Consider the following 12,839-nt stretch of genomic DNA (forward strand, 5'->3'; position numbering starts at 1 on the left):
AACCCGTTTCGTCTTGCGTCTTATTCTTTCCTTTTGGATTCTCTGCTGTGGCTGCCTCACCCTTATCCCTGCAAGGCGTTGGTTTGCACCTGGGAGGATACACACTTGTGTGGCAAGCTGACTTTTCCTATATTTTCCTTGCTATGAAGCGTCTAAAAATTTCTGGTGCAAGCAATTACCTTCATAAGTTACATGCTTAGTGAAAGGAAGTCCTCCTGTGTGAAAATTGGACCACTTTGTGTGCAGCAGAAATATCACTGATGACTGAATGGGCCTTAGCAAAAACAAGAGGAAGGCCAGTACATAAAGAGGAGCACACCTAATTAAAAGGAACCTGTCACAGGACTGTGCACAGTAACCTACAGAGTCACGTCGGCGCCGTTAAACTGATTACAGTGATACCTTGCTTGATGAAATACATCTTGTGGTTGTTGCTAAATCTTTATTTTCAGTTTTCCCTTCAGGTATACTGGAGGAAAATCTAGAGTTTGCCTTTGGCCGGTTTCACACGTCAGTGGCTCCGGTACGTGTGGTGACAGTTTTCTCACGTACCGGGGACACTGACTCACGTAGACACATTAAAATCAATGTGTCTCTGCACATGTAAGCGTGTTTTCGCGGACCGTGTGTCCGTGTGCAAATAACAGAGACATGTCAGTGTTCGTGGGAGCGCACGGATCACACGGACCCATTAAAGTCAATAATAAAACACGTACCGCACACGGATGCTGTCCGTGTGCCGTCCGTGTGCCGTGCAGGAGACTGCGCTACAGTAAGCGCTGTCTCCCCAGCTTGTGGTGCTGAAGCCGCCATTCATTTCTTCTCTCCAGCAGCGTTCGCTGGAGAGAAGATATGAAAAATCTTTTTTTTTTTCGTGTTTAAAATAAAGATCCTTGTCACCACCCCCCTCCCACCCCCTGTGCGCCCGTCCGCTGTTAATAAAATACTCACCCGGCTCCCTCGCTGCTTCATCTCATCGCCGCAGCTTGTCCTGTATGAGCGGTCCCATAGGGGTGGAGCCGCATATTCATCACTGTAATGGGCGGCACCACGTGACCGCTCATACAGGAGAAGCTGCGGCACGGAGAGGACGCTTTGAGGGAGCCGGGTGAGTATTTTATTTCCAGCGGGCGGGCGCACAGGGGGTGGGAGGGGGGTGGGGACAAGGATCTTTATTTTAACCATAAAAAAAACCAAAACAATGATTTTTCATTCCTTCTTTCCAGCGAACGCTGCTGGGAAGAAGGAATGAATTCCGGCTTCAGCACCAGATGCAGGGGACAGCGCTTATCTCTAGCGCTGTCTCCTGCACGGTCCGTGTGGTACCCAGTCGGCACACGGGCGGCACACGGCTGCCGCACGTGTGCCACACTGATGTGCCACGTGAGCACACGGACACGGATAACTCCGGTACCGATTTTTCCGGTACCGGAATTATCTGGATGTGTGGGACAGGCCTTTAATTATAACGGAGGAATATCTAGAGTTTCCCTTCAGTTATACTGGAGGAAGAGCTAGAGTTTCCCTTCAGGTATACTGGAGGAAGATCCAGAGTTTGCTTTCAGGTATACTGGAGGAAGAGCTAGAGTTTCTCTTTAATCATAACGGAGGAAGATCTAGAGTTTCCCTTTAGGTATACCAGAGGAAGATCTAGAGTTTTCTTTCAGGTATACTGGAGGAAGAGCTAGAGTTTCCCTTCAGGTATACTGGAGGAAGAGCTAGAGTTTCCCTTTAGGTATACTGGAGGAAGAGCTAGAGTTTCCCTTTAGGTATACTGGAGGAAGAACTAGAGTTTCCTTTCAGGTATACTGGAGGAAGAGCTAGAGTTTCCTTTCAGGTATACTGGAGGAAGAGCTAGAGTTTCCTTTCAGGTATACTGGAGGAAGAGCTAGAGTTTCCCTTTAGGTATACTGGAGGAAGATCTAGAGTTTCCCTTTAGGTATACTGGAGGAAGAGCTAGAGTTTCCCTTTAGGTATACTGGAGGAAGAGCTAGAGTTTCCCTTTAGGTATACTGGAGGAAGAGCTAGAGTTTCCTTTCAGGTATACTGGAGGAAGAGCTAGAGTTTCCCTTCAGGTATACTGGAGGAAGAGCTAGAGTTTCCCTTTAGGTATACTGGAGGAAGAGCCAGAGTTTCCCTTTAGGTATACTGGAGGAAGAGCTAGAGTTTCCCTTTAGGTATACTGGAGGAAGATCTAGAGTTTCCCTTCAGGTATACCAGAGGAAGATCTAGAGTTTTCTTTCAGGTATACTGGAGGAAGATCTAGAGTTTCCCTTCAGGTATACTGGAGGAAGATCTAGAGTTTCCTTTCAGGTATACTGGAGGAAGAGCTAGAGTTTCCCTTTAGGTATACTGGAGGAAGAGCTAGAGTTTCGCTTTAGGTATACTAGAGGAAGAACTAGAGTTTCCCTTTAGGTATACTGGAGGAAGAGCTAGAGTTTCCTTTAGGTATACTGGAGGAAGAACTAGAGTTTCCTTTCAGGTATACTGTATAATGAAGGGATATCTAGATTTTCCCTTTAAGTACAACAGGTATTGGGGGAAAATCTAAGGTTTCCCTTTAAATACACCGGATACTGGAGGAAGATCTAGAGTTTTCTTTCAGGTATACTGGAGGAAGATCTAGAGTTTCCCTTTAGGTATACTGGAGGAAGAGCTAGAGTTTCCCTTTAGGTATACTGGAGGAAGAGCTAGAGTTTCCCTTTAGGTATACTGGAGGAAGATCTAGAGTTTCCCTTCAGGTATACTGGAGGAAGAGCTAGAGTTTCCTTTCAGGTATACTGGAGGAAGATCTAGAGTTTCCTTTCAGGTATACTGGAGGAAGAGCTAGAGTTTCCCTTTAGGTATACTGGAGGAAGAGCTAGAGTTTCCCTTTAGGTATACTGGAGGAAGAGCTAGAGTTTCCCTTTAGGTATACTGGAGGAAGAGCTAGAGTTTCCCTTTAGGTATACTGGAGGAAGAGCTAGAGTTTCCCTTTAGGTATACTGGAGGAAGAGCTAGAGTTTCCCTTTAGGTATACTGGAGGAAGAGCTAGAGTTTCCCTTTAGGTATACTGGAGGAAGAGCTAGAGTTTCCTTTCAGGTATACTGTATAATGAAGGGATATCTAGATTTTCCCTTTAAGTACAACAGGTATTGGGGGAAAATCTAAGGTTTCCCTTTAAATACACCGGATACTGGAGGAAGATCTAGAGTTTTCTTTCAGGTATACTGGAGGAAGATCTAGAGTTTCCCTTTAGGTATACTGGAGGAAGAGCTAGAGTTTCCCTTTAGGTATACTGGAGGAAGAGCTAGAGTTTCCCTTTAGGTATACTGGAGGAAGAGCTAGAGTTTCCCTTTAGGTATACTGGAGGAAGAGCTAGAGTTTCCCTTTAGGTATACTGGAGGAAGAGCTAGAGTTTCCCTTTAGGTATACTGGAGGAAGAGCTAGAGTTTCCCTTTAGGTATACTGGAGGAAGAGCTAGAGTTTCCCTTTAGGTATACTGGAGGAAGAGCTAGAGTTTCCCTTTAGGTATACTGGAGGAAGAGCTAGAGTTTCCCTTTAGGTATACTGGAGGAAGAGCTAGAGTTTCCCTTTAGGTATACTGGAGGAAGAGCTAGAGTTTCCCTTTAGGTATACTGGAGGAAGAGCTAGAGTTTCCTTTCAGGTATACTGTATAATGAAGGGATATCTAGATTTTCCCTTTAAGTACAACAGGTATTGGGGGAAAATCTAAGGTTTCCCTTTAAATACACCGGATACTGGAGGCGGATCTAGAGTTTCTCCTCAAGAACACCGGGCTGGGAGGAGGATCGTGCTGTGCCTGCCACTGAGGATTATTTGGCTGCGCTGCTCTTGCTCCGAGTCCTCACTAGGTGGCGCTGTGGGCTGCGTGTCTCAGTTCGGTAGTGGAGTAAGTTGCTGCAGGCCTGGCTGCCCGGCAGGTACAGTAGTCACCGTGTAGGTCGGGGCTTCCAATATCCGGGGAGTCCTCCCGTTACTGGCTTCCGTTATGTGCCGGGACAGCAGACACGTGTTCTCTGAGCGTCCTGTCCTGCACCGTGTGATGTGTCACTATGCTGTGGGGTTGTGGTGTATTACTACAGGGCAGGTGTGTGGTGGGCTCTGCATCCTGTGCCGGCCCACCTCTGTGTGTAGGGGACATTGCTTCCGTGTCCTCCTTATAGGCAGCCACAAGGGAGTGCTGCGCTAATGGGATCCTGCTATTAATCCCTAACTGTAGCTCTGCACTGCATTACTGAGTAGATTGTGTCTTGGCACTAAAGTGTTAAATTACCAAGATGAAAGCTGATCACAGGGACCCTGGTGTTAGTGGGGGGCACAGGCACCACCAGTCCAACCGTCCAGATAGGCAGCTGTACGCCGGGCTCTGCGCCAAATAGGATACGGCTGCCTAACAAGGCCAACATGGTGGCCATTCACCCCAGCGTCGTCTGCCCAGCTCACTATTGAGGTGGGCACCCTGCCTGTCTCACTATTTAGGTGGGCACCCTGCCTAGCTCACTATTTAGGTGAGAACTTCTGTCGATTGATAGCAGCGGTACACTGTCTGTGCTGTGAGATTGCCAAGAGAAAATCCACTACTTATTGCCCGGGCAGCATTGTGGCTGAAACTTCTTGGACTCTCATCCTCAGACCTCGGAGCATAAACTGCCCTGCGCCGTGGATCTGACATACAGCTTATCAATTTATACTGTGGGCATCAATGTCAATTACTCCCTTTACGCTACATTCCTACAATGAAAATTTCAGTTTTTGATTTGTGCAGCATTTTGGCACATAGGTTGTTTTATTTTTTTTCATTGGGTTTTTTACTTGTTTTTATTGCACTTTTCAGTCTTTGTGGTATGTTCTGTTTTAAATACAGCTGCCTTGTTTGATTCTTCCGGGTATTTGGCTTTGAAAACTTTTTTGATGCAGTCATATGCTGATTACATGTGTTTAATTAACAGGCAGTGGGTTTTGGGGTTTTTGTATCAGAAACACGTGGTTGTTTTTTTTTTTTTTGTTTTTTTTTTCCATGTGGATTTTCCTCATGGAGATAAGCTGTACCTGCAAGACAAATACTGACATTTTGCGGATTTTTCGTACACACAACATCTGAGTTAAAAAAAAAAAAAAAAATGGTCATAAGACGTCTCTAAATCCCATCCACTTTGCAGGAACTGTTGGGGCACGTACCCACGATCAGGAACTGCTGCGGGTTTGACGCTGTGTATTTATACAGTAATATTTGCCCCTGAAAAGTTTCCATAGCAAGGGGGCTGCAGAGGAAAAGTCCATACATAGGTGCATATGACCCATTTGTACAAGACTTGTGTATTTTTGTCTGTTTAGGATACACTTGTGGCATAGTTCTTCTGTTTAGCCCAGTGTTGTTCCATTCTGATCTGCTACAGGTGGTGGAATAACTGTGCTGGTTAAAGAGCTGGAGTTATGAAGTTCGGCTTTTCAGATTAATTTAGCGTCCTCTTCCCAGAGAAGGCGTCTCTACTAGAAACCTTTCGTCTTTATACTTTCTCGCCCACTAATGTCAATCAAGAATGACTTATGTGCCTCGTAGTTGGAAGGGAGCCCCACTATCAGCGAGATCCTGAGTGTCGGTGCGCACGTAGCACTGTCTGGGATAGCACGTCTCCTGCCCCTGACTCACAGCCCACATTTCTCACGGCTCACATGTAAGATGCTGAGTCCATCTCCTCCATCCATCCTTGGTACTACCTTGTGAGATTAAGTGCTTAATTAAGACTCGATCCTCCCACCATATTCTCCAGCCCTTCCCTGTAGGAATAGAGCCATTTTATACCCTATAATTTGTTTCCTCCATCAGTAACCCTTTCACTGATGCATTCTTCTCATGCTTTGCGTTTCAGCTGCCCTAGCTGCTCCTAATGACTCTTCTTCCATTACACACCCGAAGACTGGTCACCCAGGTCTATTGGGGGCTGAAACCTGGACCCCGTCTGCAGGGTGTGAGTGTGAATATGGCGTGTCCGAGTTCTAGTAAGTATCTAATGGTGCGATTGTCATACATATCTTGTTTACTACCGTAATATATATGTAGCTTCATTCTGTTGACTTTAGGATATTTTAGGCTATGTGCACACGTTGCAGATCTGCCTGCGGATTTGACGCTGTGGATCTGCAGCAGTCTATCTATCGTGTGGGTTGGACAAGAAATGATGACATCACAAATTATTTTTTTTTTGTTCAATAATAGATCTTTATTTAGCTTTCAAAAACGCATAAAAAAACAAATAAAAAGCGCACCTGCGTTTTCCGCTAAGAGATGCGGATTCAGTGCGGAAAAATCCGCAGGCAAATCCGCAACGTGTTCACATAGCCTTAGATTACTGTATATACTAGAGTATTAGCCGAGACCCCTAATTTTGCCACAAAAACCTGGGAAAACTTAATGACTTGAGTATAAGCCTAGGGTGGAAAATGCAGCAGCTACCGGTAAATTTAAAAAATAAAAATAGATACCAATAAAAGTAAAATTAATTGAGACATCAGTAGGTTAAGTGTTATTGAATATCCATATTGAATCAGAGCCCCATATAATGCTCCATACAGTTCATGATGGGCCCCATAAGATGCTCCATATTAAAATATGCCCCATGTAATGCTGCACAAATGTTGATTATGACCCCATAAGATGCTCCATACAGACATTTGCCCCATATAATGCTCCACAAATGCTGATTATGGCCCCATAAGATGCTCCATAGACTATCATGCCCCATATGCTGTTGCTGCGATTTAAAAAAAAAAAAAAAATGACATACTCGCCTCTCATCGCTCAGGCCCCCGGCACTTGCTATAGTCACCTTTCCCCGTTCCACCGCCGGGCGCTGCTGTGTCTTTCCCATCCTCCGCACTGACGCTCAGGCAGAGGGCGCGCACTAACCACATCATCGCACCCTCTGACCTGAGCATCACAGGCAGATGACGTGGAAGACGGCGCCTGGCGGTGGAACGAGGACAGGTGAATATCTCCGTGCTCACCCTCCCCATTATACTCCCCTGCTCCCGGTGTGGTCCCTGGCAGCTTCTCTGATGGACTCTCCGGGCGCAGCAGCTCTTCCAGCTTTGAGTGGTCACTGGTACCGCTCATTACAGTAATGAATATGCGGCTCCACCCCTATGGGAGTGAAGTCGCGTCCATATTCATTACTGTAATGAGCGGTACCATGTGACCGCTCAAAGCTGGAAGAGCTCCTGCTCCTGGAGACCATCGGAGATGCAGGGACCACGACCGGAGCAGTTGAGTATGATGTCACAGCCGTCCCTCCCCTGCCGTCACCCCCCCCAGGGACAATGACTCGAGGATAAGCAGAGAGAGGCACTTTCGGCCTAAAAAAATGGGCTGAAAATCTCGGCTTATACTCGAGTCTCGAGTATATACGGTAATTGCACCTCCATGTCAGCATTGTGTCCTGTAATATTTCCTGTGTTTATTATAGTAGTTTAACCCCTTGTAATTTTTGTATTGGATCTGATTTGGTTAAGAAATCTTCCCGGCCATGGAATAACCACATTCACTGCCTTTAAAATAAAAAAAATATATATTTTCTGTATCTCTGTAAGGCCAGTTTAACACCTCTAAGATTTTTCTGGTCCAGCAGAGGGTGTCCCGACCTTATTTTAAGACTATGTTCTCATGTTGTGTTTTTGCTGCATTTTTTTTTTCTGCAGGCAAAACCTGCTCTCTTGGCAGTAAAGAAGCTGCTTACAAAAAGCAGATCTTGCAGCATATTTGCATTTTTGGCTGCGTTTTTATCAGGTACACTTGTCTCTTGTGCATTAAAGAAAAACATGATTCAACTTACTGAGGGTTTTTGCACCAAAAAGACAGCAAAACCTGATACCTGCGTTTTTTTCTGAGTTTTTCACTTATCTGTTGCTTTTTATGGGTGAAAAATTGCTGAAAGTGACTGGCTGCTTTTCCAATTCTGCCAGGAAAATAAAATAAAATTCTCCTAGCATTTGCTTGTACTGATAAACGCAGATTAAAATTTGCATTAAAAAACGCAGCAAAAATGCAACATGAAAACGTGGTCTAATGACCTCATGCGTATTTAGATTAGTTTCTGATTTGTTGTGAATTTGTATCGCACAATTTTACTTTTTACATCTCGGACCTGCAGCTCTTGTCACTTTTTTGCTCTGGATATTTTTCACAACATTTGCACGAGATTATTAAAAACCAGGGTGGATAAAAATCAATGTTTTTTTAAAAAAATCAAAAAAATCGGATTTTTTTGATTTAAATCGGATTTTTTTGATTTAAATCGGATTTTTTTCAATAAACTGCTTTTTGAGGAAAATATTTTACCATCCAAAGGTTCTTCCATCATGAGATAAAGCTGAGTTGTTTAACTCAGTAGAATAAAGGCTGTATATGTGTAACATTCACAATGCCATGCTCTTCCAGAGGTTTCTGTAGGATTAGTGGGCAGTTTCTCTCCTATATTATCACAGACGCTCGCTTTACTTACGCAGTTCTCAAAACTGAGTTTGACTCCGCAGAGGTCCCAGCCTCTTCTTCATGGCAAAAATGTTACAACATGAACAGAGTTGAGAAAAAGACCTTAATCCTATTGTTCTACAAACCTATGAATACAGAATCAACCCCTTCAGTGCCAAGTCCAAGAAGTTAGACAATATGTTTCTGATTGTTTGGAGTGGAATAGATCTGCACAACACAAGAAGAATGTGAATCTAAGTGTTTTGAGGAGGAAGGGCAAGCAGACAAAAAAATGAAAGTGAAACTTTGAGCACAATACTGCAGCATAGCCACAGACAGACAAGTCTGGATCTGTTTGTGTGTACGATCTGAGGTTTATTACATTCTTTCCTTATAATGGCAGCAGGCCGTAAAAGAGACCCAGTTTGGGAATATTTTAATGAAGCTCCTTTGCCTATCGGTAAGGCAGGCATGCGTGCAAAATGCAAACGATGCAACAAAGAGATGCGAGGCCTGGTGGCGTGAATGAGGCAACATCATGAGAAGTGCGGTGATGAAGATGACCAAAGAAACACTTCACTATCAACATCTTCATTTCCCTTCTGGTTGCAGTTTTCATAATGTGATTTCAAACGGCAAACAAGTCCTTGGATATCCTTTTGACAGTATTTGCACTTTGCTCTTGCACCTTTCTTTCCAAGATCTGCTGCTGGCATCTCAACAAAATGAACCCAAATAGGGTCTCTCTTACGACCTGCCATGGCTCACACAGATCACTTATGAAGTTTGATTGTTACTACAGCCAAGTACTGCTGACTATCCAACAAGTTTGGGCATGTCAACTGAATGGAAAAAGAAACTAAACCAAAAGTGAAACCAAGCTAGAAGTGTGGAATTAAAGGGGCAGTATGAACAAAATGTGGAGGCTATTAATAGTTTATACAATTAAGACATGCTGCTTTTAAACACCTACCTATTGCCATATAGTAAAACAAAAAAGATTTTTACTTACTTTGGGGTCCCCCCCTCACCCTGGCGTTAGATCGTTGCCCCTAGTTTCGTCCGTGTAACTATGGGCGCACATGCGCACTGCTCTCACTTCTCATTTTAATCGTGATTTATATTAAAAAAAAACTTTTGATTTAAATCATGATTAAAATCATGATTTAAATCGATCCGATTTAAATAGAAAAAAATCTTTTGATTTAAATCGTGATTTAAATCATGATTTAAATCGGCGTGATTTAAATCAATCCACCCTGTTAAAAACATCATCACTGTAAAACTCAGAGGATTTTCTGCAAGCGAATAAGCAGTGGTGAATCTGCTGCATCAGCCTTATGGTCAATACAGGTCAGATTACTAATCGTGAATACTGGGATATTACAACGTCTCAGTGCTGCAGGAAACATTGGCCGATTTCATCAAGTCTGGCATCGCACATGGTCTCGCTATGCTAGTCATGCTGGAGTGGAAGCTGCCAAATTCATTAAGGCTACTTTCACATTTCCATCGGGCACTCCCCGTCACAATGCGTTTTGGTAAAAAAACACATCCTGCAAACTTGCCCGCAGGAAGCATTTTTTCCCCACAGACTTGTATTGCTGACGGATCGCGACATATGGCCACACGTCGCGTCTGTCGTGCACTGGTTGCGTCGGGTTTTGGCGGCCCGTCGTCTGGGAAAAACGTTCAAGGGAACGTTTTTCTGTGCGTTGTATCCAGTTTTTCCGTCTGCGCATGCCCGGCAGGAAATGTCTGTCTCTTTCCTGGCCAGGACTGCAGACGGAAATGTGAAGGACACACTTCCGTCGGTACATCGCGCCGATGCTTTGTGACGGGCGACTACCGACGGAAATGTGAAAGTAGCCTAAGAGTTTGCATTCCGTTTAAAGGGAATGTGTCGCTAGGTTTTTGCTACTTCTTCTGAGAGCAGCAGAATGTAGGAAGAGACCCTGATTCCAGAGATGTATTACTTGGTTTACCAGGTGCAGCAGTTATGATACAATCAGAGGTTTTAGATGTATCATGAAGCAGAGCTGAGAAAGCTAGGCCCGCCCACACTAGTCTGTATGTACATAGTCTATAGACAATGAGCTGCTTTTCAGAGGAGGGGGCGTGGTTGTATGACTTAGCATATGGCTGCTAATCTGGGCAATGATAATGACCTAGTGATAAAATCTTCATTGTAAGTAAACAACGTCACACCACCTAATAAGTGACACATTGCTGAAATCTCGTGCTGTCCTCAGATTACAAAAACCTGCTGACAGATTCCCTTTAATGAACTCTGCACCTCTTTTGAGTGGCATGTGCCTCACCAGAAATGCTACTCCAGTCGGGGACTGGAATAGCATTTCCAGCTTACGAAACTCCAGAACATCTGATTAATTTGGGCACATGTGGCCACATCCACAAAACATTTTTGCTCACTCCCCGTTGCATATAATTCTTGCAACTTTTCAAAGCTTTTAGACAACTTTTCTGACGCAAAAGCTGTGATGAATCTGCCCCATGGTACTTTATATAAAATGTTTATTACCATTTTTACTTGGGTCATATTCCTTATGGTAAGGAATGTAATGATTCCCCTCTGATGCTGGATTGAATGACTGGAGTCCTGAGTTTATTGAAAATATCCTGAATAATTCATTCTGATTGTAGTGAAGTATAAAGGCACGTAAACTAACAGTATTTTCCCTGTTTATCAGATTTGGCAGAATTTCGAGAAGCTTTTGCTAAGGCGAAGCACATAGCCGTGATTACAGGGGCAGGTGTCAGCGCAGAGAGTGGAGTCCCCACTTTTAGAGGCGCTGGAGGATACTGGAGGAAGTGGCAAGCACAGGTATGACCTTTCTAAACTGTATTCAGCAATTGCACCTTGGTATCCATTCTTAAAGGGGTGGCCTCTTATCTATGCCTTTTATTAATACATCTCTTTAAGCCCTAACCACTTTTGTAATATCTTTATTATAAAATACCCTACCATTCTCGCTATACAGGTAACCCCAGTTTTTTTTTTTTTTTTTTTACTACTTGTGCCGCCTCATTTAAGCCCCGAGGGTGGTTTGCACGTTAATGACCGGGCCAATTTTTACAATTCTGACCACTGTCCCTTTGAGGTTATAACTCTGGAACGCTTCAACGGATCGTGGCGATTCTGACATTGGTTTCTCGTGACATATTGTACTTCATAATAGTGGTAAAATTTCTTCGATATAACTTGCGTTTATTTGTGAAAAAAACGGAACATTTGCGAAAATTTGGAAAATTTTTACAATTTTCCATCTTTGAATTTTTATGCCCTTAAATCACAGAGATATGTCACACAAAATACTTAAGTAACACTTCTCACATGTCTACTTTACATCAGCACAATTACAATTTTGTAAGCAACATTTTTTTGTTAGGGAGTTAAGGGTTAAAAGTTGACCAGCAATCTCTCATTTTTACACTTTTTTTTTTTTTTTTTTTTTTTAGGGACCACGTCACATTTGAAGTCATTTTGAGGGGTCTATATGATAGAAAATAACCAAGTGTGACACCATTCTAAAACCTGCACCCCTCAAGGTGCTCAACCACATTCAAGAATTAACCCTTCAGGTATTTCACAGGAATTTTTGGAATGTTTAAATAAAAATGAACATTTCACTTTTTTTTTTCACACAAAATTTATTTCAGCTCCAATTTGTTTTTTTACCAAGGGTAACGGGAGAAAATGGACCCCAAAAGTTGTTGTACAATTTGTCCTGAGTACGCTGATACCCCATATGTGGGGGTAAACCACTGTTTGGGCGCATGGCAGAGCTCGGAAGGGAAGGAGCGCCATTTGACTTTTCAATGTAAAATTGACTGGAATTGAGATGGGACGCCATGTTGCGTTTGGAGAGCCCTTGATGTGCCTAAACATTGAAGCCCCCAACAAGTGACACCATTTTGGAAAGTAGACCCCCTAAGGAACTCATCTAGATGTGTTGTGAGCGCTTTGAACCCCCAAGTGTTTCACTACAGTTTACAATGCAGAGCCGTGAAAATAAAAAATCTTTTTTTTTCCCACAAAAATGAGTTTTAGCCTCCCAAATTTTTATTTTCCCAAGGGTAACTTGGACCCCAAAAGTTGTTGTCCAATTTATCCCGAGTACGCTGATACCCCATATGTTGGGGTAAACCTCTGTTTGGGCGCACGGGAGAACTCGGAAGGGAAGGAGCACTGTTTTACTTTTTCAACGCAGAATTGGCTGGGATTGAGATCGGACGCCATGTCGCATTTGGAGAGCCCCTGATGTGCCTAAACAGTGGAAACTCCCCAATTCTAACTGAAACCCTAATCCAAACACGCCCCTAACCCTGACACACCCCTAACTCTAAT

General features: G+C 43.6%; 1 protein-coding gene across 3 annotated transcripts in view; it reads left to right on the forward strand.

The window, feature by feature from the left end:
* The first annotated feature begins 3,754 nt into the window (after window positions 1-3,754).
* The window catches only part of SIRT5 (sirtuin 5), a 28,789-nt gene continuing 19,704 nt past the window's right edge, over window positions 3,755-12,839 (forward strand). For 2 of the 3 annotated variants that reach the window (XM_077269911.1, XM_077269912.1), the window contains exons 1-3: window positions 3,755-3,923; window positions 5,874-6,003; window positions 11,182-11,315. In XM_077269911.1, coding sequence (XP_077126026.1) covers window positions 5,892-6,003; window positions 11,182-11,315 — 246 coding nt within the window. In that variant the 5' untranslated portion in view covers window positions 3,755-3,923; window positions 5,874-5,891. Of the gene's footprint in view, window positions 3,940-5,873; window positions 6,004-11,181; window positions 11,316-12,839 lie in introns of all 3 variants that reach the window. The other variant, XM_077269913.1, reaches the window with a different exon arrangement.

This window comes from Ranitomeya variabilis, chromosome 6 (genome assembly GCF_051348905.1).
Source record: "Ranitomeya variabilis isolate aRanVar5 chromosome 6, aRanVar5.hap1, whole genome shotgun sequence".
NCBI lineage: Eukaryota > Metazoa > Chordata > Amphibia > Anura > Dendrobatidae > Ranitomeya > Ranitomeya variabilis.